Source organism: Filicampus tigris, chromosome 8 (genome assembly GCF_054856515.1).
Source record: "Filicampus tigris isolate MCC_2025a chromosome 8, RoL_Ftig_1.0, whole genome shotgun sequence".
NCBI lineage: Eukaryota > Metazoa > Chordata > Actinopteri > Syngnathiformes > Syngnathidae > Filicampus > Filicampus tigris.
In genome coordinates, this window is record NC_141224.1 from 11854032 (window position 1) to 11881308 (window position 27277).

The 27277-nt window shown below is 41.0% G+C and overlaps 1 protein-coding gene across 2 annotated transcripts in view; it reads left to right on the forward strand.

Annotated features, from left to right (window-relative positions):
* Positions 1-26847, forward strand: part of itga8 (integrin, alpha 8) — a 54998-nt gene extending 28151 nt beyond the window's left edge. For both annotated transcript variants that reach the window (XM_086037063.1, XM_086037065.1), the window contains 17 exons: positions 4587-4632; positions 4743-4850; positions 9354-9409; positions 11146-11303; positions 11400-11531; positions 12629-12696; positions 13681-13828; positions 14720-14812; positions 18132-18211; positions 18680-18760; positions 20282-20387; positions 21185-21343; positions 22949-23065; positions 23140-23253; positions 23455-23556; positions 25000-25122; positions 25191-26847. In XM_086037063.1, coding sequence (XP_085893189.1) covers positions 4587-4632; positions 4743-4850; positions 9354-9409; positions 11146-11303; positions 11400-11531; positions 12629-12696; positions 13681-13828; positions 14720-14812; positions 18132-18211; positions 18680-18760; positions 20282-20387; positions 21185-21343; positions 22949-23065; positions 23140-23253; positions 23455-23556; positions 25000-25122; positions 25191-25280 — 1781 coding nt within the window. In that variant the 3' untranslated portion in view covers positions 25281-26847. The remainder of the gene's footprint in view (positions 1-4586; positions 4633-4742; positions 4851-9353; positions 9410-11145; positions 11304-11399; positions 11532-12628; positions 12697-13680; positions 13829-14719; positions 14813-18131; positions 18212-18679; positions 18761-20281; positions 20388-21184; positions 21344-22948; positions 23066-23139; positions 23254-23454; positions 23557-24999; positions 25123-25190) is intronic.
* Positions 26848-27277: the final 430 nt, after the last annotated feature.

The following is a 27277-nucleotide window of genomic DNA, read 5'->3' on the forward strand; positions in this document are numbered from 1 at the left end:
TTTCTTCCCATCTAGTCATCCCTCTGTTCCAACCACTGGACCTCCCTCCCTCCACATCATGCATTTTCCCCAATAACATTTAGCCATTAAAGCAGAAACTAATTTAATTACTGTTTTTCAATTAAGTACAAACCTCTGCCATCTTATTGAATTAGGAAGTAGATTTCTTTAAATGTAAATCAGTTTGTATGCAAACTTCTTTACATCAGGTGCCACATAAATAAGAAATACAGCTTTAGAAATAAAGCAGGGCTGTAAAATCACACTTTTACTGGCTCATTTTCTCCCTAATTTGGAACCACTCTGCTCCAAGTATAACACCGCAATTAACTTGACCTTTTCTTTTCTTTGCTTGCACCAACCTTTCCCCTTTTTGTGCGCATATGACCATAGTGAGAGAGATTTCTTCATTTTGCAATGGAGGTACACGTCTAAGTGCACACATTTTGACATGACTGGCTTTTGATTTGTTTCATTATCAGTGTAGGGAGTGTGTTCCGGCTCATGATCAAAATAAGGCCTTGTGTAACTGGTAATTAGAAATCTTGCAATCAGGAGCACCGTGCAGTAAATGCAAATACAAGGGTAGCAGGTTGAAACTTTGATGCAGGAGGAAGTTGGGTTGAGTGGCTGGGTGGCAAAATAGTGGTCCAACCCCAATACTTGTACCCTTTAAGCTCACAAATGTGAAGCGCTCGGCCTGTGTCGCCTGTCATTAAGGAGTCAGTAGACGGAAGTGGGACACACACACATGGTAAGTCGTTTGCAGGCCCGTAAAGTCACGCTGTTCAAAGGACGCAAAGATGTTTGATCAGCCTTATGGGGGAACTGGGAGGCCTGTGAGTCGCCATTAACGTTCAGTGTAACTTTGAGCTGCTTTTATCGCCAAATGAGGGTGGTGTCGTATACATTTATTTTTATTTGATCACTTTCAGTAGGAAACTGAGGGTGCTGGCAAAAAGTGGACAATAGTGGCACCAAAATGACAAACAAGCAAAACTTACTTTACTGTGACTACCAGTGTTGTGAAAGTTCATTTTCTGCGCAAGCTAGTTTCAGTTCACAAATTTTAAAATGAACTAGTTCAGCGTTCCCACAAATAACTTCCTCATAGTTTGTTTTTTTTCAGAGTATGTTGCTGTGAGCTATTTTCCTCAAAATACTGCCATTTTCCAATTGTTGCCACCCATTCAGTCCACACTAGTAGCCAGCTGCAAATGTCACCCTGCAGTCCCAAAATCGTGAGGAAAACTTGTATCTTGAATGTGTTTTTTTTTTTAAATGAGGAATTAAAACCAAAACGGAGTGTCGTCCTTAAAGAGAAAGTCAAACCAAGAAAATGTTTTATGCACCTTAACTAGTCTACACACCGCATTCTGATTATTGGTTATATGAGCAAAGCAGCAAAATCCACCCATTTTTAGCTATCTCATGTGGCGGACATTTTGCCACTTTCTGTCGGCTGAAAATGACATCACAGTTGCTCAGGGCTCAAGTAACGACCAATCACGGTTCACCTGTTTTTCGAAGCTGAGCCTTGAGCCACTCTTGAACAGAAAGTAATGCACTCCATTTCACCTTAACTGCGTCAAGACAGAATGATCAACAATTGATTGACAGAATGATCAACCGTTAATCTACTAAAGTATTTTGCCCATCCTTAATCCGCGGCATAAAGCGGGTTGACGAAAAACATCTAATCGAATAGAATGCCACCTTTTTAGCTGTAAACCGCACAAGTTCTCGCGCTGAAAACATCACTGTGTTTCAGTGCAAAGGAGCACCCCAGGTGCGCAAATGCCTTCAACTGAAGACACAGAGATGATATTTCATTAAATGTGTTGGAGGCATTGCAGGAACACAGGGTGAGGGTCAGCCACTGAATCACGCTCACATTCCCTGTGGATGCCTTTTCGCTGCATCTCAGGGGTGAAAGGTGAGAAATGGACAACATTTCCCTGCCAGTCACACAGCCGTGCTGATTTACAGAAAGTCGTGTCCTCAATGTGTGTGGTGCTGTGAGGTCGTTACGTTTGTCATCAAGTGCGAATTTATTGCAAACTTCCCTCAACTTGCAAAAATAGTGCAGATTGCTTAAAATACTCCAGAAATAATATTTGTCAGCTCTTCATTACGGTATAATGTTGCAAATCGTATGGAAAACCTATCTCCCAATGCACTTGCGCAAATAAGTCACAGAATAGGTTAAAATCCCACACAGACACCCAAGAATGAAGAAACGTCCAGCATCTCCTCAGATCTTCTTTTCCACTGAGTGCCATTGACTTTTGACCTCGCCTCATCGCTGCTGGTCCCCCGCAGTCTCGCCGGCAGTCAGCGTGTCCCGCCAGTGACAGCTTGACAGTCTGTCTAAACTTTGCGCCAAGGTCGTGTTTTCTTTGCAATAGGTGGACACTGTTCAGCTCGAGAGGCCGAGTTACCAAGTGAGTTAAAACACTGTGCGCTGGCAGAAAAGGATTGACATGTAAGCGAATGTAAACCATTATTTTGATATAAGGCTTCCACTTAACCCTCAAATCAGAGAGTGGTTTTAAGGAAAGATACCTGCCAATTGCAAGGAATGGGGTTTCCTCCTTCCAGAGCTCAAAAACAGCCAGCGGGACCAAGAAACTTCGGACCAAGGTGGTTTCCTTCCGTCTCTCATAATGTGGTGAAAACTCACCTTTTTCCTGATGGCTTTCACAGATTGGAGCCTATTAAAGGCCAAGTACCGGTACATGGGCCTTTACCCGCTCCCCCGCCTTTCATTGTGTTCCGTCTCCCCCGCGCCTTTGCCGTACACCTCCAAGTTCCACACAAAAGCCACATCGTGAGGTCCTTTCTTGTCACAACCACGCATAGCGCCACCCGGCATCCAGGGGGATGTGGGACGGGGCCGAAATGTTTAATGTAGCGGTTTCAGGCAAAGGCAGAAACAGATGTGACTCTTTTCAATTCCGTTAGTCGCCTTCTTAAATACATAGGAAGGGACACAGTCCACAAAGAACAGCGACATGGGTATAATTAAACTATATGGGCAAGTTTTCTTAAAGCGGAAATCAACGCAAACATTTTTTTTCAAGAATATGTTCTATGCAAGCCCACTAGTTGAAACAGGGCATTCTGATAAATATTGCGTTTGTGGAATAAGTGTTAATACACTAATTTTTAGCCATCTCTGGGGGCGGCCATTTTTTTCTTTCTTTTTTCTTGGAAATGACATCACAACTGCTCACAACGACCAATCACGACTCAGATTCAGAAAACATGTCAGCCTATTGAAGCCACTGCTTCAATATGCTGCCAAAGCAATCGATCAGGAGTCGTGCAACAAATCGACTAGCTTAGATGCGTCGACGAGCTACAAAAGAAAACCTTTAAAGTCCTCGCCTACTATTTCTGCTATTGGATCATTTTGAAGTGATAATCGTTAAAACAGCGTTGATCATTTCTGTTTTTGGAGCCTGAAAACAAAAACGTCTCAAATGTTACAATTTCTGTTTTAATAAGCATGTTGAGTTTTCACTCGGGGTTTGGTCAGTTTATTTACAAAGTGACATTGCTAACTCGCCTAGCATGCATATTACCTTTTCAGTCTCAGGTGAGTGTCAACATGAATCATGTTTTTAACACGTTTTTATGGCTCGTCAAGAATGGTCGCAACATGACTAGCCATTTTAATCGGAAAATTGTCCCATTTTGGATGGACATCTGCCTATTGCTAATTAATGCATTATCACTGGTTGAGATTTCTGTGTCTGTTAACTATTCAGAAAATATTCCGAAATAGATTTTCTACTGTGTTTCAAATACAGACATACAAACCACTAGGCCACTGTGCCTGTATGTATGCGATATCCACACATATAAACATCATTTATCAGCCAAATTTTTATTGCAATTACCCATATCACCTTGACAACCAGAGCGTCTAATGTGGTTTTACCACTTTTTGCCTGAAAATGCATTAGCCAATTGTAAAAACACAAGTGATTAATTGACTATGAAAATAGAACTGTAATTATTTGCTCTCCGGGTGCATTATGGGGTTTTCGTTCTCAGGGTCAAGTTAACTTAAGCTTGGCCATGTCTGGTTTTGGTGGCTTAAATCAATTCAGTTCCTCTTTCTACAACTGACAGATTGTTTTAATCAGTGATTGTTTGGACGTCTCTCTGCATGTGTGTATGTGTGTTTTTCATAAGGCATGTGTCCCTATAACCACAAGCATTAAATATCAGCATTCCTCTAAACCAATTAAAAGTTGGGAGTTCATCCCAAATTCCATGAAAACGACAAAATAGCTGCTGACAATGAGATTGTGTTGCTATCTTGCGCCGTTTGCGTTACTGTTTATGAATGTGGTACGATGTAGCCAAAATATAAATACACACTTGAACATTTTTTTGGGGTGTCTGAATTTAGTCTGGTGTGGGTCATGGGTACACACTGTGTCCTTGTGAGTGTGCATTAAACACGAGGAGTGTGTGTTGATGAAGATTGTATGAGGGTTTCAAATCAATCCCATCCGTGGGCCTCTTTGAAACCCTCTTATTTGCCATCTTCCCTCTCTCTCTTTCCCATGCAGACTTGATCGTGGGGTCATTTGGTGCTGGAGAAGTGTCTGTGTACAGGTAATGCAAGACATTGCCCTTGGTTCTTTAAAAGTCCAGGCTTACCTTTCAAAAAATAGCCAACATTTAAATGTGTTGTGGCATGTGAATGTGTGTGTGTTCTCGTATAGGGCTCAAGCTGTTGTGTCTGTGGATGCGGCAATGATCCTGACCCCCAGAATCCTGAATCCCGATGACAGACAGTGTCATCTTCCGCTCACCGATGCCATGGTGACCTGGTAAGATCTCCGTGCACATTCAAAGCAATGGACAGTATGAAGTCTGTGTATGAAGTTATCCCTTAAAATGTGTTTTAAATGATCAAGGCTGCTGGAAAAAAAAACATGTTGTCAGGACTTCTGACACACATTATGTATGCAAAAACAAAGCAAAACATTACCTCATTGTGGTCGTCAGCCATGTTTTTTTTTTCATTCGACTGGAACGCTTTGAGGTCGGATGTCGTGAGCTCCAAGTGGAAGTGGGATAATTCAGACTTCCGGGTGGTCTTAAGTGCCGCAATTGTCCCATGCTAAGCTACTGGGATACTGGACAGAACTCTCACACTGATGATAACATGACTGGAGGTGTTCATGTACATAATTATACAGTATTGTGAAGAAGTTACCATCAGATTAGAGATTTTGGTGATTTTCTAATATATATATCTCGGTTTCGACATACTTTTCGAGGTTACGAACCATTTGCGATGAACTAAATTGCGCTGCGGTGTAAAGGTAGAAAGTCACACCGCTAAATAGGCACCCTCAGTTACCGTCATACATTCTGGTTTTCATTTGAGTATTTTACACTGTATTCATGGCATGAACGTGTTTTTATACAAATATTTACTGTGATTGTGACTTTACAACTGTGTTAACATTAGATTAGTGATAAACTACGGCACGGTCTGAATTATGTACAAATTCAAGTTATTTCGTAGGAATGGAGCTTTATTAACTGAGTGCCCCGTGTACTTTGTATTTAAAAGCAATCAATGAAATACACATTTTTCAGTCTGGATCTGTGCCTAATATCGTCACATTCCTCCAATCTGTCTCCCTGGAAAAGTACATTGACTCCCCCCTGTGCTTGAAGAGAGGAACATTTAAAAATATTTTTGTATTATCTTTTTTCATATGTGCTGGTGATTTAAAACTAAAAGGATAAAAGTCTAAACCAAACATGGGACTAATGAGATCTGCTGCCGCTGTAATGAATCCGGAATCTGTGGCTGGAATTCTGATTTTCATGGAGAACCTTACACACGTACACAACCACAGCAAGCACACACACACACACACACACACAAGTATTTCACCTCTGTTTTTACACATCTGCCATCAACCAGGATCCAGTGCAACACCAAACTATATTTCATACAACCTTTAAGGATTCAGTTAATTTGAAACCGTATAATCCTATTTTCAATGTATTATTTTTCACGTGGGTCAATTAGAACAGTTGAATGACGCCCGAGTCTAAAATTCTCCCGCTGCTTCACCTACGTCTAGCGTTGGTCCGAACATATTAGGGCTGGAAGTGGGACTGTTTAGACAAGAGAAGTGTGCTGGGCTCGCTGCCATCACGGTGCCGCAACATGTGAGTGTTGGCGGCGGCTGAGACGGGAACAGAGATTTGAGCCTGATTGACAAAAAGCACTAAACTATAGAGCTGTGTCATAATAATACTCAGCTAATTCAAATAAACAGACGCAAAGTTGGTTCGGAGGTATGGAACCAGATATGCCATGACACACACACACACATACGCATACAAGATCAAACAGCAGCACACAGAATTAAGTGACGCCAATGGAGAGACGCCCACGGGTCAAGAGGTGAATGTTTGTAGTCATAGCAGGCCCAGTTTTTGACGTAGGTTGTTGTAACAATGGGCAAAAAGTATGGCACACAACTATAGTAGGCAAAGAAATTTTGTGTGTTTTTTAACGCGGAAGTCAACCCAAACATATTTTTTTCAAGAATATATTCTATGCAAGCCCACTAGATGAAACAGGACATTGTGATAAATATTGCGTTTGTGAAATAAGTGTTAATCCACTCGTTTTTAGCCATCTCTAGGGGTGGGTATTTTGTCTTCTGTCGACTGAAAATGACATCACGGCTGACCTGTTTTATGAATCTGAGCCGTGATTGGTCGTTGTGAGCAGTTTCAGTCGACAGAAGACAAAATGGCCGCCCCCAGAGATGGCTAAAAACGAGTGCATTTTGCTGCTTGATTTATTTTCCACAAACGCAAAATTAATCAGAATGCCGTGTTTCAACTTCATATTATTGACAAAAATATGTTTGGGTTGACTTCCGCTTTAAGTACAATTTCTCCCAGCCAATCACAATCAGCAATGAGAAATTCAGTGCAACATTTAAGGCTTATGTAGATTTCAAATTTGATTTCACCATACAAAATAGAAATGACCATTATAAAACCTTTACTAACTGTAAAATGTATGTTTTTAAGTAGCGTTGTATCATTCATCCAAGTGTAAAAATACAGCAACATCTGTCTTGGCAATGTTGACCTTAATCGTCATGCAAATCCACCAAGGCTAAAAGATTTTTAGGCACGGAATAAGGTCAATTAACTAATAACAAGACTCAAAAGACAAGCTTTCTCTTCGCTGTTGAATTACATGATTATATTACTGCATGTGTACAAAAAAAAAGTCTTAAATTTGCTTTGTATTCATTATTATGGGAACTTCAGCTCAACTCACTTTGAAAAAAATCACTGATACATACAACATTTATTATTTATATTTATTCAAAACACATTGTACAATGAACAAACTATTATATTGCGGTTGATTCTCTCAGAGATAGGCTTTTTTTCGAGTAGTTTGTGGGTTCATCGCCAAAAATGCAGAAACCGATCCCCCTTATTCTTTTTTCTCCAATATGCAAACAATGAATTCCCCTTTTTTTTTTTTTTTTTTTTTTTTAATCAGTTTTGCAAAAATGGATCCAACCAAGTGTTGCAGTTTTAAATTTGGCTTTTTTATGCATCCAAGCATGCATCCCGTGCTGACTATGAGTAACTGTTTCTCATTGTTCTTTTAAAGTCAAAACAGATTGAGCCCAGTCAATTAATATTGGTCACAGTATCTAAAAAAAAAATGAATGACTTATCTAATGCTTTACAGGAAAAGATAGGCCATGAATGATGGATTGAGGATTAAGATGTGGTATAAAATGTCTTAAAAAGTTCTCACTCATTAAATGTAACCTGGGGGGGCTACAGTAAGCGTGTCTAATAATAACAATGTGTTTGGTGCTAAAGCACACGTGTATGTTTAGGAACAATTCCATGACTAAGAAAGTGCAACGGCTGTTTTCTGCAAACCCATGTGTATTATATACCACACACGCATTGCATATTACAAGAATCACACCAGATTAGAGGTAAAATCTTAAACCCAAGCCCGACCGGACCCGAATTTCGGGCCGGGTCAGGCCTAAAATGTCAATCATTACATTCATGTCGGGCCGGGCTTCTCTCGCTGACTTTTTTTTTGTTAATTAATATATGTTTATAAAAATGTATACTAAAACGATGTGTGGATACTAAACCAAGGAAACTAAGGTCCGCAAAAAAACAACTCGCCTCATCACAACACCTACTGTACTAAACTCTTGCAATGACAATTCAAAGAACTTCTTCCTGTCTCTCTCTATTATCCACTTGTCATTATTCTTCTTTGTCTCTCTGCCTCTCTCTCTCTCTCTCTCTTAAAGTGCCGCGCTAGATTCTTAAGGATGTACTGCTGCTGTGGTTTAGGGCCCAATTTTCAACCCGTCAAAATGACGGGCGGCCTTAAATTTTTCCCGTCAACTCTTAAAAAAAATCCGTCAATGATGGAAAATTGTCGGTTAATGTAACCTCTGCAGACACAGAAATATAAAAAAGGTAAATGTTTATCCAGTCTTTTTTAACTTAGATTTCGTCACAAAAGACAGGCTTTAATTTGTTATCATATATCACCCCTCCTCCTCCCGAGTCCTCACAAATAAAATATGAAATTTCGGGTTTGCTTCGGGCTCGGGCCTGCAAATCAAGTTAATAGGTCGGGCTTTAATACCCGCGGGCCTGGGTCGGGTTGGGGTGGATTTTTTAGGTCCGATCTTACCTCTACACCAGATCACACCCACCCTGATACATACAATATAAAACACATGCAACACTCACAAAACCACCTAAGTCTAAATAACTTGGAGGGAGTCAGGGGGGAGGGCGGAGTTTTGTGTTTTACTACAGACATTAAAGCATCGGCATCATACACATTTATTATGTTCGGGAAACCCAACTCATTATTACTGAGTTTGGAGGAGAATCAGACGAGCTCAATTATGTACATTGAAGTCATTAGAGTTGTTGAAGTGGAACCAAACAAACTGCCTCGTGTTCCGTAGTTTTAATTCAGGACTGTCCCCACGCTTCCTTAGATTATGGGATATTAGCAACCCCTAATGTGGGGCTCACTTTACCGTTTCCTTGATTTAAAGAGGTGATAACAAACGTGCACCACCACATACACGTATATTGATAAAGACATAAATGGAGGAAATGCACAACAGTTGTCCAGGCTCCCTTGTCTGTTTATCTAAAGCAACGCTCCCTGAGGAATTCATCGCCCGAAGAAATAAATTACCTGGATTAAGTTCATAAAATTGTCCACATTAATTGCCATACGCAACATTAACTCTGCATCACTTATCTTGCAGCCTGAAGGTGGATGTATGTGCAGAAGTGAGTGGAGTGGGCATCCCCCGCTCTGTGGGTAAGCACATTTTGACGCATTCACACCATTCCGATCTCTATAATGTGTATGACATGAACTTATCCTGCAAGTACTATACACACGCACGTTACATTCCATCACTGTTGGGCAGATTGTCCACATATAGTCAAGTTCATATTTGATCACGAATTGATACTTTTAGTCAGTCCCCACAATGTCTGTTATTTGTATGCATTATTAAACCAATTTTGAGAACTCTCTTGGACACTTGAACTGTCTGAGAAAGGTTGTAAAACTCAGCCTTTTCCTCACTCTTTGGGAGCTTTGTAGTATTATGTCGCTTCTAGATTGAAAGTCTCGATGTTTTTTAGACAATAACTATCATACCTGTCAACCCCGGGCTGTGCTGACTCTTACAAAAGTTGTAATTTGCCCGTACATTTCTGTGTATAATCTTACACAGTATCTATTTTTAATCTTACACGGTATTTATCGCACAACGGGGGGGTGGATTTTGCTCCTGAAAGTCGGCCGAAGTTTGCAGTCGGAATCGCTAACGGACGCTCCGGATTTTTTTTTCCCTGTACAAAAATTGTTATACGGCGTACACAATTTGAAATGATCAAAAAACGTATAAAATACGGGGAAAACGTACAAGTTGACAGGTATGAGCTATAGTGAACACAGTTAGGTTAGGTACATTTGCATTAACCTTTTGGGCCCTACTTTTGTCGACAAGCGTCCATGCACTCGGCGTTAAAACGGGCACATCTTCATTTTTGTCCCGCGGCAAGTCTAGTTTACCGTGTTTGGGAATTTGGCAGACCGTGTTGCACCTCTGTGCATTCCAACTGATGGAGTTGCCACGCCCCTGGTGCACCTGAGAATTTGACAAAACTTTATTTTCAGGGTGGGGCAAGTCTAGTTTAGCGTTTTTGTGAATTTGTTGAACCACGCTACGACTCAATAGGCGTTCTGGCGTATTCTATTGCATGCCCTCGGCGCATCTGGCAATTTGGTGACCAAAATAGACTAGATTTTAGGCTGCCTGAAAGCAGGTCTAAATTTCGGCGTAGGTGGTGTAACGCAATTTTGGTGGATTTGATCGAGGTGCAGGCAGACAGATTCCTAAGCTCCGCGGGTGTGTGTGGTGCATGTCATCGTATTTCATTCATACTGTAAATATAACAGCAGCATGGGACGCTCCCTCTGAGTCATTGTATCAATCAATTAATTGAATGAATAATTATCATTATGATCTTAGAAATATTTTTAATAGTACCCCCCTGACAGTGAGGTACAACTATGAATGATAGTTTGATTTATTGAATTACTCAAGGATAACGTATAATACAAATTTAAACAATGAAGTGTTTGGTAACTCCAAAAAAATGGCTTTTTTTTTCTGAAAAGTATTTTAAAGTTATCAAAACAAATACTGTTTTATGTGTATGTACATCTCTATTATGTAGAATATCATAACTAACTTAAACATGTATTTTCAGTATCTCAATTCAAAAAGTGAAGATCAATATTTCATGATTTTCATTTTTAGAAAATTATGATTACAAAAATTCACCATTACATGAAATTAGATATATGCATGTATATGCTGTACATCAGAAAAATCAAAATACTATAAATATAGAAATGAGTTAGGAATTGACCTTCCTATATGTGCTTTAAAAAAAAATCTGTGTTATATAGTTGTTTCATTTTTTGAATCGAACTAGTGAATAATTTCCTTCCACCCATCCCTCTTACATCCTCCTCAGAGCTGAAAGCGGAGCTGCATTTGGATTGGTTGAAAGGTGTCCGAGGGGGTGTGAAGCGAGTCCTCTTCTTGGATAACCAGCAGCCTCAGCTTACTGGACTCCTAACGCTGGGCCATGGCCATCCACGGTCTTGCCTGAGCTACACAATTTACCTGAGAGTGAGCAGACCACACTACAGAGGCGCACACGCATAGACCACATGATCTGCTTACAGTAAATTTGGATTCTATGCTGGTTTCTTTCTTTCTCCACAGGAGGAAGATGAGTTCCGCGACAAATTGACTCCCATATCATTGGCTCTGAACTACAGCTTGGCTCCTTCCTCTCAGGGCCAGATGCTCCCACCGGTCCTCAACTACTACAGCAGCACCTTCCTTCAGGAGCATGTAAGTATGAACACTAAAGCAGTGAACTTTAACACGCATAAATAGGCGTTTTTTTGTCAAGTAAAGACAACTTAAAATTCATCCAACGTCGATAATGCTTGTCCTTATTTGGGTTGCTGGTGAATTTGTGCAGACGAAACCCACGTAAACATTTGGAGGGCATCCAAACTCAATATACAGTCAATAAACGGGAGTAACAAACTCAGAGATGGTTCACAGCCTCCAAATAAAGTTGTAGTGTGCATGACCAGAAATTTTGAATGTAACTCTAAGATTCCCTAATTCTCCTCCAAACAACTGAGTTAGTGGTCAGCACTATGGTTTTGGGTTCGAGATTCAGGTTTTAATCTCGACTCTGGCAATCCTCCCACATTTCTAAGAAAATAAATAAATAAAGACTACATAGTCTGTGGGTGTGAATTGTGGTTGTTCGTCTGTATGTGCCTTGCGAATGGCTGGCAATGTGCCCTACTCCAAAAGTCAACTGACATTGCTCCAGCTCACCGTGACTCTGAGTACAAGTTGTAAAGCAAATTTGACTGATAACTGACTACCATCCAATTGTATTGGGGATTTAGGTAATGCAAAATAAAGTCATAGTAAGGGCTTCCCCCAACACATTTTATTCACTATATATATGTCAAACTATATATATATATATATATATATATATATATATATATATATATATACATAGACATATATATATGTATATACATAGACATATGTATATGTATATGTATGTATATATATATATACATACATATACATATATATATGTATATATATATATATGTATTATATATGTATATATGTGTATATATATATATGTATATGTGTGTGTATATATATATATATATATATATATATATATATATATATATATATATATATATATATATATATATATATATATATATATATATATATATATATATATGTATATATGTATGTATGTATGTTTGATACAGCTCCCTAATTGGATCCTGTTTGAAATATGCATAGGTGTACCTAATGAAGCGTCCATTCATGTTTGGTGGGACGATATCCAGTGGAGCCTAAATATTTCCTCATAACAATCCTCTTCTTCCCCTCAGGCCTACATTCTCCTGGACTGCGGTGATGACAATATTTGCATCCCGGACCTTCAGCTCACTGCCAGCATGTAAGCCAGCACCTCAACCAAAATACGTGGAACTCGTCAGAAAGACACAGCCAAGCCCAAAAAAAACAGTTTGTCCTCAAACAATAAGAAAGGTTTACATCAAAGTTGCGCATTATAGTTCATTCTACCGTGTGGAGCAGTGTGTGTGCGTGTGTGTGTGTGGACCAGCCTTCTCTCTGTAGTGCTTCCAGATGCATGCCATCTCCGTGGCAACATTATACAAACATCCTGTCACCGACTACTGAATGACATACATGCACACAAGCTGAGGTCAAGGACATTTGATTCCACAAATGTATCACAGTTGGGTCAAAAATAACACAATTTGGGTCCAAAAGAGACCGACCTGCTACTTGGGTCAGTTTGACCCACCCAGCTTTCCAACAATTTTTTGTTTTTTTTACAAAACATCCCATTCAAAGGTTGTTTTGTGCAAAACAACTCAGCAAGTTGGGTCAAATTGACCCAAGTAGTGGGTCTACCCCTTTTTGACTCAATTCTTTTTTTTTTTCACCACCTGGTTTTAGAGTGACGGATAGTACTTGAGTCATATTCTTAAAAGTAGACCACGCATACATGAGTATTTTTAATAATATATAATGTCCACCCTGGAGTTAAAAGGAAAATAACATTCCCTCACAATGGAATTATAAAAATGCAATCTACATGGACAAAGTAGTTTCTTTTTAGCCAATCAGATGATCAGCAATTGTCTGACTGTGCATTCTGACATTTTGGTTTTTCAATACAGTAATAGATGGACTGGTATGCATTCATTGCGAAATGTCGAAAGTATTTTTAAGAAGAAATGCACGAACTCTTTTGGGCTAGAATTTGATACTACTTTAGAGCATAGAAACCTTTATTTTGCAAAAATTGCTTCCATTTTGAATTACACGACCGGGCATACTGATGATTCACACTGACATGACCTTATCACGTTATGAAGTTCATACCTGAGTAAAAGATGAAATGCCCCCACAGGGACCACTCTGAACTGGTGATCGGAGATGACAATTTGGTTATGTTGACCATCACCGCGGCAAACCGAGGAGAGGGAGCCTACGAGACGGAGCTGCATGTACTGATCCCATCCCAGGCCGACTACATCGGCGTGGAGAGAAGAGTCGAGGTGGAATTAATCACACACATGCGACGCACATACACAAACACACACTCTAAATCAAAGATCCTGTTCCTGCCCAGGCGCACCAGTTCTGAAAATAGAAGCCTCACAATGAAGCAATTGTCCCGTCATGCTTAAAACATAAAGCGTGCATGCGGCTACAGTGCGACATCACTTCCTGTTGTGCCGTGACCGTGTTTGTTTGGGCCGATTAAGGCGGCACAATCAGCTGTTTACGCCTCGCTGGCAAAGGCCCAGAAAGCTTCCTTTTATGATGCCTAGGCTGCATTAGTGGCCCCCTGGAAATCGACTGGGTCAACTGCCGTGTGTGGGTGTTTACTTCTCTCTGTGTCCGCGTGTGGGTGCGCGCGCACGCGTGTGTGTGTGTGTGTCTACACTCATGAGAGTGTAATGGAGCTGCATGATGGATGGGGTTGTTACTGTCAGAGCATTCATCACTTCTCAATTTCACCTCCTCTTCTTCCCTCCTAGCCCCTTTTTGATGTAGTTTCCCTCCTTTGTTTGTTCGCCTGCCGCTTGTCTATAAGGTGCATCCATAGGCGAAAAATATTTACCGGGCACATCAACCAGAAACACTCACACTCAACAAAAAAAATTGTTATATGCAGTGAAAAATCTCTCACAATGGCATTAGCAAAAAGGTTTTGGGGGGAGGTGAATGAGAATGTTTTATTTGGTTTGACAATATTTTGATGTATTTTATGTTGTTGTTTTTTAGCCTGTGTGAGGTTTTTGGTGCATGTGATAATTTTGGTAGAGCTAAATACTATTTGTGGCCTGTGCAGCACCTCATACCACCCAACTAAATCACCCAACTCCCTTTTTGTGTTTCTTTTTTCTTTTTCCACATGTGTCCACCACAACCCCTTCTTCTAGTCTCTGGCTCAGCTGAATTGCGAATACAAGATGGTGAATGACTCCAGGCTGGTCGTGTGTGACCTGGGCAATCCCATGGTGGCCCAAACCGAGGTGAGCGGATGCACACTCCAAATCCATCAAGCGCTTTTCCTTCCAACATCTTTTGTCACCTCCCCTCCTAAAAGCCGGCACTGCATCTCCTCAGCTTTAACGCACACTGATTGATTGTTTCCAATGGTTACCTATCATCTCCTTGACCCTCATTCCATTCCACACAATTTCGTTCGCCTTGACTCCGCTCGCGCACCAAGTGAGGGTGCTGCATACCTGAGGGTTTCAGTGCAATAAGGATCCACTTACCTCCTGGATGCCTGACACATGCAGGGAGTCGAGGCTTTGTAAAGTAACAGCTCGTCATTTCCTGCAATGTATATATGGAGCTCATGTCACATTAGCATGCGTGTGTGTGTGTGTGTGTGTGTGTCATGGTGCGGGATCTTAGTGAAGGTGTCAAGGCGATGTGACACCCGGCATTGTTATAAATCAATTATGCGGTCACGTTACACCGCATGGGGAAGAAAGAGAGCATAATGAGGTATGAAAAAGGTGTGTGTATTTGTGCGTGGGGGGGGTGTCCCAGCTGCCCAGATGAGAGTTATTAACTCTCCCCTTGCCCCCGCTGGATGCTCAGGAATCCACAGGCTTGTGCCGAACATACTTGCATGCACCCCCATGCGCATGCTGGGTCGATCTGGCCTATAGAAAGTTGTCATCGCTGGAGTTCAGTCATTCCTTCTGCTTTATGTCACACACAACCCCGAGAAGTGCAATAGAAAGTCTGAACTAGTATGATGGAACGCAAATGTAATCACCAAAAAGGAGACCATTTCATGAATATTGATTAGAAACACACGGTGGCCGCAACACTGAGCACACCTGCACAATGTAACGTTATCCATTACAAGAGCGACATCAAAAGTTCTGCCTTTACCGGAACGACTACATGTCGATAATTTAGTGCAAACTTGCAGCTCCTGTATTTGATCTCATTAGATTGTGCAAGTGTACAATGCCTACAGAGTGATTGTGAGGTGATAAGTCAGCATAATTTGGGATGTACATTTAGTGTAACATGTTTAGTGTGACAGGATAATAGCATTGATCATTCTCTCATAACATCTCTGTCTATCAAGAAGCAAGTTTCACCGGATTTTGAATCAGGCAAAATGTAGTAGAGGCGGTACACTCATACACAAAGCGTATGTACAGCATGTACCGTACACTATTTATGGACGTTTTTTGTCATCCGCCAGTTGCCGTATATACACAAATGACCTTTTACATTACACATCCGTTACTTGTGTTTATAACGAATCGACTTTACTACTACACATCAATGTTTAAAGCAGGGCTCCTCGATCCTGTTCCTCGAAGGCCACTGCCCTGCCTGTTTTCGATCCCTCCCTGCTGCAACACACCTGATTCAAATGATCAGATAATCAGCAAGGGCTGCAGGAGATGGATTACGATTCTGATCATTTGAATCAGGTGTATTGCAGCCAGTGAGATGAAAACAGGTAGGACAGCGAGCCTCGAGGAACAGGATTGAAGACCCCTGGTTTAAAGCTTGATATTCATTCATTCTGTTATAAGTTGACGGTTTGTGTTTGTGTAGTACCCAAGTGCGAGGAAGTAGGGAGGCAAGAATGGGAAGCGGGAGCGTCTCAAAAAAAGAATTTATTTTCAAAAGTACAAAAAGGAAACAAGGCACGGTGAAACAATCCAAAATACCAAGTCAACAGAAGTCCAGAAAACGAGGTTTAAAGTCACAAAACAAACACCACGAATAGAATCACCATAACTGGGAACATGACATGACCTGGGGGCTTGACACCAGACACAACAACAACAGAAAGAATGAACCGGCAAAGACAGAAAAAAAACAACGGAATTAAATACAAGCAAACTGACAAGGCAACGAGGAACACCTGCACTAGACACGAGTGGCGGCGGGTGCTGATTGGTAGACACGAGTGACCAGGCTGACGAGAACAGCTGGAAACATTAGCCTCTAACGAGCAAGACAAGACATGAAAAAAGGAACACAAGGAAACCATGACGAAAACGTGAAACAAAACTAAACCAAATCAACAAAAACACAGATCATCACAACAACAAAATTCAATTTTTTGTTTTTACTTGTTTCTAAGCCGGTCCGTTGAAAAATGTCCTTACACAAAACTGGTTGGGGACCGCTATGTCATCAATACTTTGACTCAACTTTTCAAAAAAACAACTGTAGTTGTTCAACTCCTAGTCCAGTACTTTAGATGTCAGCGTGACACCAACCAATTATTTGTTCTTCCATTTTGAGGAATTTTGAGTGAAGTTGGTGAAACTAAAGCCGACTTCCCCACTATGGTAGAACATCTACACGGTTGTGCTTTCTCTTCTGCTTGCATAATGTATGCAGCTAAAATGTCTGCGAGGATAATGCCTATGATCTGATAGTGGTTGTCTGCTTATCCATTTATACTTCACACCAAAGCATGTTCAATCTCAACCCCCCTCTGTAAGTGACAGGTTTATGGTCTCATTAGTGGTGAGGTTTTGTAGCTGTATTTTTTTTTTTTTTTGCAGTCCGCATCGCAGTGTAGTTTCACTCAATCTGCATTTTAACAAGAATATGCATCGACTGGAAACATGAATTAAAGCAAAGCGCTTATTAGTTCATGTGGATAAGATGCATCTGGAGCCATATACTGGCATGACAATCACATTTTGCCATCCTAAGCAAAAATCCAACATTGAAGTGAACAACACGTAATTTTAAGGCACTTGAAATGAGCCTTTTGCAGCTCCATGCTGACAACAGATGCTCCGCTCCGAGGAATAAAACGGCAACAGTAAAAATTTAACTGCCGCTTTTAGATCAGACCTCTGTGTCGTCATCGCTCTGACCGACCCGTACCCGTTTGCCCTCTTTGGATCTTCAGCGCCTGGTTCTTCTCCCCCAGCCTCGCTAATGTGTTCCATATAGACGGCCTCAAATCTTCGTGCCCCCACGGGGCCGCTTCTTTTAGTCTGCTTGCTGTCATTTTCACAACCATATGTCAGGCCTGATGTCCAGCGCAGAGCTCACGCGCACGTGTGCATGCGCGCTGTTGTGTAGTTTCGCAATGAGCACTCGCTTGCATGTGTTTTATGTTAGACGAGGGGATTCACAAGCATCTTGTCAACACTACCGACTGGATCTTCTTCTCACATAATAACAGAAGAATGACCTGGTAAATTGGGCCTTTCCTGTCTCATTAATGGACACTGGGGTATCATGTGGCTTTTAAATGGACACATCCAACTTCTTTCTTCTTAACTCTTTCAAACTGATTTTTTTTTTTTTTTTTTTTTTTCATTAATCTACTCTCCACAGCTGTCTGTTGGTTTGCGGTTTGCGGTCCAAAGGCTCCAAGATGCTGGACCAAAGATTAGCTTTGAGCTACAGATCCACAGGTGACACGCCCACCATGAGTGACGCACACGTATACACATACAGTACTGAACTGAAAGAGATTTTCGGCGGGTATTGTGGACTGAGAAAAAGCTGTTCGCACATTCGATGTGTGTGGCTTTTGGTTTGACATATGTCCTGATTTGTCACCCACTTTGTTGACTATAGGACAGGTCCCATGGCATACAATTGCACATTAGTTAACTCATTCACTGCCAGACATTTTCAGACCCTATTTTACCCTAATGTTTGAAAAAAATAATTGTAAATAATATAGATCAATTCCTGGGATTGAATGGCTGGACCGTGAAAAGACAAGTGAATTCGTCAATGGCAGTGAAACACGACAACAGAATAAAATGATCATCTAGGACATTCCTATCACTTATATTAGGTCACAGTTTTACAACATGGGGGTGTCTGTGTTTTATTTCTTTAACACTCACGGTGAATTTTCATCCCCCACGCAGCTCCAACAAAGACAACCCTGATAGCAACCCAGTCAGCCTGAATCTAGCCATCGTTGCCAAAGCTCAGATTGATTTAAGAGGGTGAGTGCTTGCATTTTATTCATCTCTGACATACAAACGATCTGCTTTTGTGTTTTTGGTGCTTGGAGCATTTTGTCTTTTTTTTTGTTTTTTTTTTTTTGCTCTGCCACAGTGTAATGTGCATGATTAAATGAAAAAAAAAATACATCTGCTGTAATCATGTGCACATGGGTTAATTGTAAGCCCTCGGCATGTACACTGATATGCATTCAAACATGCAAACTCTGACTCGTGACTTTTTTAGTCTCATCAGTTGAAGTGGAAAAACATAATAAGTGTTGTCAGCTGCCATCAAGCGTCCGTTTAAAGTTTGGGAGTTTCACAGCGCGTTGTCATGACTAGTTGCCACTCTTTTTGTTTCAAATAAGACAGTCGGTTGCTTTTACTTTCTTTCCAACAGTTTCTAATATTAAAAAAAGATTTGTCCAGATCGGATCCTGCATTTTGGCAGCATTTTAAATATAACTTGGAAAATCCTATTCAACATGTGTTCAGCTGTTTATATCTCTGTTCAGTCAAATTGTAATTTGTTGTACTTATGTGAGATCTGAATATCAAAAAAGAGGTAAATGTTTCATGTGGATCCAGAATTAATTCTGATTCAAAAAGAGCCAAGTGTAAACATTTCAGGTGGTAGTTTGATTTTGTAGGTGACAAATGTTTAAGCCCTGGCAAAAAGTCTGCATTTTCCGACTGTTCTTGTTTTGTCTCTCCATGAATGCTTTGAGGATCAAAGCCTATTTACATGTGTTACCTGCTCTGACTGTATAGTTTAGCTTCAGTATATGCAACATGTGACAGTGTGACCAAACTCTGGCTCCAGTACACTGCAATCACATGACGACAGTTGACCATTAAAAATTTAAATTAGCCTAAGAAAAGCCACGCAATGGAAAGACAAAGAGACAATTGAGCCCAGAAAATCTTAAAGTGAAGTCAACCCAAACATATTTTTTTCAAGAATATGTTCTATGCAAGCCCACTAGTTGAAACAAGGCATTCTGATGAATATTGCGTTTGCGGAATAAGAGTTAATCCACTCGTTTTTCGCCATCTCTGGGGGCGGCCATTTTGTCACTTCTGTCAACTGAAGATGACATCACAGTGTCTCAGGGCTCAGGTAACGATCAATCACGGCTCACCTGTTTTCTGAAACGTAGCCGTGATATGTCATTACCTCCCTGAGCAGTCGTGACGTCATTTTCAGTTGACAGAAGTGACAAAATGGCCGCCCCCTGAAATGGCTAAAAAGGGGTGCATTTTGCTGCTTAACTCCTATTCCACAAACGCAATATTAATCAGAATGCCGTGGTTGAACTCGTGGGCCTGCTGGGAACATATTCTTGAGAAAAATGTGTTTGGGTTGATTTGGCTTTTAAAGAATCTCACTTGAGAGTTCCACTATTTTCAGAAATAAACTGAAACCAATATTAGGCTCCAATGGGCAAACCTAATGTAATATAATTGTGTTTTCTTAATGGATTCATTCTCCTTCACTCCTGTGTGTCCTCGCCTCCGCAGGGTGTCTCATCCCTCTCAGGTGGTGTTGCCATTTCCACGCTGGGAGCCCAAAGAGAAGCCTGTCAAGGAAGATGATGTGGGCCCACAGGTGACGCACATCTACGAGGTAAACGCCTGCACCAATTTAGGCCGCAACAGGAGGGGAACTTACCAAAATGTAATCTGTTAACGCCCAACGTTACGGCTGCGAAGGCAGGTATGGTGCAGGGAGACCAGCATGATTTTTCAACATGGGATAATTATCGAGAGGAAAAACAAGGTCAAAATGAGGTGCAGACTACGGATAGGAGGGAGGATGGCAGACAAACTGGCGACAGTTTACAATGAACGTGTGCGTCCATGTGCTGTACATGTGATGTCTTTCGATTTTAAAGGGGCCACTATTGAACTAGAGCGCTATACAGTGTCTAGCCTTTCCTGCAGCTGATAATGATTTTCATTGGCGGTCCTTTCCCACTTGGCAGCTGCTTCTACTTAAAGAGGACAGTTTTTTTTCTCTCTTTTTTTTTTTTTTTTTTAGCTGCTTGAGCCAGAATTCCTGCCCCGCAGCACCAGGATCATGTCCTGTTTGGATGACTTACCTCACTGTTAATGACCGTGTATGTCTATGCGAGAACGTGTGAGTGAGTGGAAAGGTGGCTTTGTTGAATTGATGGTTCATTTAAGATCCCGATACATTCCTCTTCGTCCTGAAGCCAAACAAGGGCCGAAGCTGTAGATTTGTCTTGTCTCTGTCTTCAATCCCCGCTGAGTGAAGGCCTATTAGTGTTGCAGTGTTCAGCCAAAAGCCCAGGTGGCCCGCGTCATCACGCCACAGTTATGATAACCCAATTATAGCATATAGTCACTTGAGGCCCACAGCAATAAAATGACTAACTTCTCGACCACTTCTAACGTCTCCAGCTCCATAACTCGGGTCCCAGTAGTATTCGGGAGGCCGAGGTTGAGGTTGGCTGGCCTTCCCGCTTCCGTGACGAGAACCTGCTGTATGCAATGGAGATTAGAACTGATGGACCAATAAGCTGTCGGACGAATAGCAGCCTCAACCCACTTGGACTACAGGTAAGATACAAGGTAAATATACCTTGGCAACGGCTCAGTAGCTGAATAAAGCAACCAAAATATGAAAAGTAGCTGTAAATTCAAACTTTTTATTATCATCTTTGCCAAGGTAAATTATCATACTGGATCTCATCGCAAGGCATTTTTATAAATAAACATCATGGAGGATGAATGCCGATAACTACTGACAAAATATGCATACAATCAAACCACCGCATACCTACTAGAAGCTTATCCATCTATCTATTGCTGCAGGATTTTTACACGCTTGTTCAAGAAAAAAAATAAAATAAAAATCACCCGTTGTTCTGTCTGCGCCCCGTCTTCTTTGCCAACTGGCTCCAAAAGCCAATTTTGCTTGCTAGCAGAAATTACATCTTGAGTATTTTCCAATGCGTGATGATAGCATCTGCAGTGTAATTTCGAATGAAAATGTGACACGATTGTGTTTGCATGCAAAGAACAATGGGGCATTCAGCACATTAACCAGAATGGGTACACGGCTCATGACTCAATGAGGGTTGTCATCAATCATATTGTCATATTGATCTTAAATTAGGGTTTTACTCAGAAAAGGTGGTTGCCCCGGTGACCCAATTTGAGAGTCAACATTTTATTCCTTATAAAATCAATCACCATATTTGAGTGTTTCCAATATTGCATATATAATGCAGAGATAAAATAAACAACCTTACACTTTGTGTGTGAATGTATTTTGAGTAGTGAATTATAGCCGCCGCGACCGCTTTCGGTTTGCGACATGCCGACACCCCCTGTAAACAAAAGCCCTTTACACCCTTAAGATGCGTCAGTTTCCAAAACAGTTGTTACCAGTAAACAGAATGGCAGAATGGAATTACAACATAATAGCATTTATTCGAGTTCCACGTTGTCCATGATGTGACAATACGTTCGCAGAAAAGAAATTCCGCAACGGTTGTTTCATTTTGAGTCCACGAGGTACCTGTGACGATTAATGAAATAAAAGGTGTAATATTACCCACTGGAACTAGTTTAGAAACTAAAACTAGAAGTTCAGTTGTCTCACATTATAATATGATGTTAACATGTTTAATCAACTTTTTTGCTTATTGCACAATGACAGAGTAGTTTATGCGCCAAGTGTGGTGTTCAGTTTTACCGGAAGCAACCGTAAAAATAAAATAGATGGATCTTTTCGTGCTAGTTGCTGTATTCTTGAGCATTAGTCAGCAGGATTTGAAAGACGCGCCAGTTCAGCTACCGGCATTTTGTATTTTGCAAAGCAAACAGTGATCAGCTGATAGTGTCTACTACCGTACATGACAGCCGTTGTTTCCATCTATTCACCATTCAGAGGTCATTTTATACATATAATTGGTCATTTGTTCCGGTGTTTGGTGTTTGGTGTCCATGTAACAACCGTGCCAACATGTAACAACCAAGTAGACCGCGGCCTTCAACGGAGTGGACTATCTTTATTCATTCACAGCACACTGCAGGGAGGTTTGACTTAAAGCATATATCATTTTTAACTGGTTTTGCACAAGTTCAGTTTTGGGCTCACGTCCACGTCACATTCATCGTTTTTAGCAAACCTAAGCAGCATTCTTTATAAATCTTTAGATATCATCCCTCCAAGATACTCCTGAACTTCTTGGCTTCTTGAGGAACACCAGCGCTCCTCTTCGCCGCCACAAGCGAGCCGCTAGCACTGCCCACAGTCAAAGCGGTAAAACCCTGGTGAGAAATACACAGCGTCGTGCGACATCTCCGGAAAACGCGAATCAAAATGTTCACCGGTGCGCCTTCTGCAGAACTGCACTAACATCTCCTGCCTGAGGATCACGTGCGTCGTGGGCCGCTTGGATCGCGGCATGAGCGCTGTAGTTAAAGTCCGGTCAAGACTGTGGGCACATACGTTCCTGCAGGTCAGTGTCTGGTTGCACATCTTTGCCCCATTAACCCTTTGTTTATTAGGCCCAGCAGGGTTTGCTGCGGAACTAAACAAAAAAGGTTGCAGCCACATCCGTGACTTTTGAAATACAAGCGGTTTGTGTCAGTGCAGCCGATGTTCGTTAGCACGCTTCGTGATGATTGTTACTCAAATAACTTGCATATTTGTCCCGCAGCGACGTAATGACCCCTACATTCTCAACTCGACTGTGACCTTCATGGTCCTGGCCGTGCCTTATCGAGTCCAGCCCCCCACCCTGCCTCAACGTACCATCTCGGTAAGATTCTGATTTTGACTTGGCTCAAATCTGGTTTGGAATCTGTCGAGGATCAGGACATTCCGTGTGGAATTTTCCTGTTCTTTTAATACTTGCATGTGTTTTGTCCAAGTTCTTAAACCTCCCCTCTACAGTCCAAAAACATGGGTGTTAGGTTTGATTGAAGACTCTAAATAGCCTGTAGAGTTGTCAGTATGAGTGTGAATGGTGATCAATATCTACTTATGGCAGTCGTTTGATTGGTAATCAGGTTGTACCCCGCCACTGAAAACGAATACAAAATGTTTTGGGGCTATTCATTTGCACTACAGAAATGTTTTTGAGCATGAAAAATATCATCACCTGTTGGCATTTAATTGTTACTGTACTTTCCGTAATTTTTGCAGTTCTTTGTGACAGTCTTATTGACTTTAGTGAAATGGATAAATGTTCCTGTTTGGTCTTGGTACATCGGCATGTAAACTAGGTCTGTTCATGTCATAGTAACTTGCGGTATATTATTGCAAACCACCAGTCTACCGAGCTTCCATAACTACAGAATTGAAATGAACGAATGAATACAACGACCTTTTTAAAATCCAATTGAAAGCATATTTTTTTCAGGACCAAGAAAAACGGATTCACGGCTACATATATTTTGGAAATAGGCTGCAACTGGTTATCACATTTACCTCACAGTTCTGAGGTTCGGGGCTCCGGCCTTCCTGTGGGAAATTTTCATGTTCTCCCTGTGTTTGCGTGTGTTTTCTCTGAGTACAAAGGGTACCTCCCACATTGCAAAAACATGCTGTTAGTTTAATTGAAGAACCTAAAATCTCCACAGTTGTAAATGTAAGTGTGAGCTAGGGCTGGGCAATTAAAATTTACAATTAAATTTCCAATTTAATCATGATTAATTTTGGCTTCTCATCATCAAAACATTATAATCGAAGAAAATTGATTAACGCTTTAAGGTGTTCACTGAATGTGTGCAAAGATGCACTGCAGCAAAGGTGTGGTTGCGGTAGATTGAGAAGAGGCATGGAGGGTTGATGGTAGTTGATAGATGCGTAGTAGAGTTTTAGTAGTTTTGAAATCACTGAATAATCGTTTTTAGTAACCGTGATTTCAATATCAATCAAAATAAGTGTGACTATTATGTTTTCCATAATAGCCCAGCCCTTGTGTGAATGGTCATTTCCTATATGTGCCCTGTGATTGTGTGGTGACCAATCCTGGGTGTACCCTGCCTCTCATCTAAAATCAGCTGGGATAGGCCCCTAGCTCACCCATGACCTTAATGACGACAAGCACGATAAAAAAAAAAAATCGATGGAAGACTGCGCGACTGCATGCAATTGGATGTCTGACAGCAACATTATTGATATCTGATGTCGGTGTGTCGATACTGTACCATGTAATACATCGCAATATATAATATTGTGTTGAATGTGTGCCCTGTAGATGGGGACACCTGTGTTATGGGGGACACCAGATGTATCCTTTGCCGTTCCACTGTGGGTCATCATCCTGGCCATACTGCTCGGGCTGCTCGTGCTCGCCGTGCTAACGCTCGCGATGTGGAAGGTACGTACTTAACATATTTTCCAACATCGTCATCTCTTGACCTAAAGCTTTGATCTTTTTCCTCTCAGTGTGGTTTCTTCGACCGGGCGAGGCCGCCAAGCGGGGACAACATCTCCGACCAAGAGCAGCTGACGTCAGATCAAACGGGGGATGCCTAATAGACAAATGGAACGGATCCCAATGAGGGGAACTGTGGTTTTAAGAGGAACGTGCACCTTCTGACTGAATTGAATCCAAACTGAGATCTGGAGTTGTTGGACCTGACATTTTTTGGCTGCAGATCTTCTGCCTCTCTTGTCAACGAACGGGACCGGGAGGGGCGGCTTGCTTCAGTCTGCATCAGGCGAGGACCAAAGATGCTCAGCTTTGACAGCACGAAACCAAAGCACACTGCAGTGGAAGACATTTTGGGGATTGTTTGTCAGTGATGACGAAGGACCACAAGAGAACAGTGCGAGGAATGTTCTTCACATTTCCATATTACACAAACTTGGGTTAAATGGGGCACAGAAACGAGGCACAGAGTGGCTTATCTGTGCTTATCCGAATGTGAGCTTATCCACTAGCTAGCCACAATATTAGGTACAACTGCACAATAGAACCCCTCGAAATGATTGCCTATATTATTTGCTTAACTGGTAAATATACCACAAATGATGATCCCAAAACACTTTCATATCATTTCAAAGTCGTCATACATTTCCCTTAAAAATAAATGGCATGTAGATGATCTGGAAAAAATAAACCAGAAGACAGCATGTACATGCAGCCTAAATTTAACATAAAAAGATTTTATTCTCTCAGTCAAGATGTATCACTTCATCATTTCATGTCATCACTTCCTTGACGATAATTACTACTTTCCTGTTAGCCAGGGCTTTGGCGCCTTCTTGAGCATTATAGATAGAAAACATTTTTATTTTTTTTTAATGGATAAATGGATCGGGTACTGGTGTTGTAGTTCACAATGGTCTAGATCTGCTCTGCAAAAGTTGGCTGTGATTACCCATCTAAATTACAAACAATTAGAAATATCTATTTTATGGTAAAGACAGTCCTATCCTTGGATGCCATTAGATTGTGCAGGTGTACCTATTTTTGCGACTGGTGCGCGTTTGTGTGGATGCGTATACAAATGTGTGCAGACATTGTACATATTGTGCGCGCGTGTGTGTGTGTTTTACGTAGGGGCTTCTCGTTATCCAATGTTTTGTTCTGCGTCACATGTGTCACACACATACAGATGCATTAACAAGAAGGCACAAGGCAAACGTGTGTATTTATGAATGTATGTGCAATATTTGAACATTGCGTGATACTGAAGCTTGTTTACACTGGCATTATTTTATCAGAGCTTAATAGTGTATGTATATACTGAAGTGGGTATGATAGATTTTAGTTTTGCTACACAACAAAATCAGTTGTCTTGACTGGTTTGCGCCACACCAAATAATGTGAGAGGCAAAATAAGTTATATAAGAAATGATCTGAAGTTTCAGGATAACATACTGCCTCACTAACGCAAGTTTTTGCTTTCTCATTTTGGACTTCACCAAGCCTAACTCCTGCAATGAAACAATACAATATTCAACATGATAAACTGTCTGTTGACTGTAGGCTGTGTGTGGATTTTGTGTGTAATAGTCTTATAGTGTTGTATGTCATACGCACACGGGGAAGTGTCACATCCTGTCAGCTGCACCCAAAATGTCAAAATTCATCTTGTTTCATGTCTGAGTCATTTTTGTTTTCTATTCATCTTCCAGATGAATTTCTCATTGAGCTGGACCGTAATGTGCAGTTAATTCAAAACAGCATACATTATGTATGGTTATTTCATCGCATGCCATTCGTGTGGTGATATTTCAAATGTTAACATTGACTTCTGAGATTCATCTGAGTACGTTCCAGTTATAATATTTTGTTGGTTTGTAAATGGGGAAAACAGACCACAGAGAATAAATATGACGTCAGAGATTTTTTTTTATCATGTTATTGCCTCTTAGTGCTTTATCAATATGGCCAGCCAAACAGGGCTTTTTACTACTACAAGTACACCTCAGAGGAAGAACCCTTGCTCCCCCTAATGGTGAGAAGAAGAAATGAAGAACACATCACTTTAAAGACGACTGATGAGGATGAACAATGCCCTCTA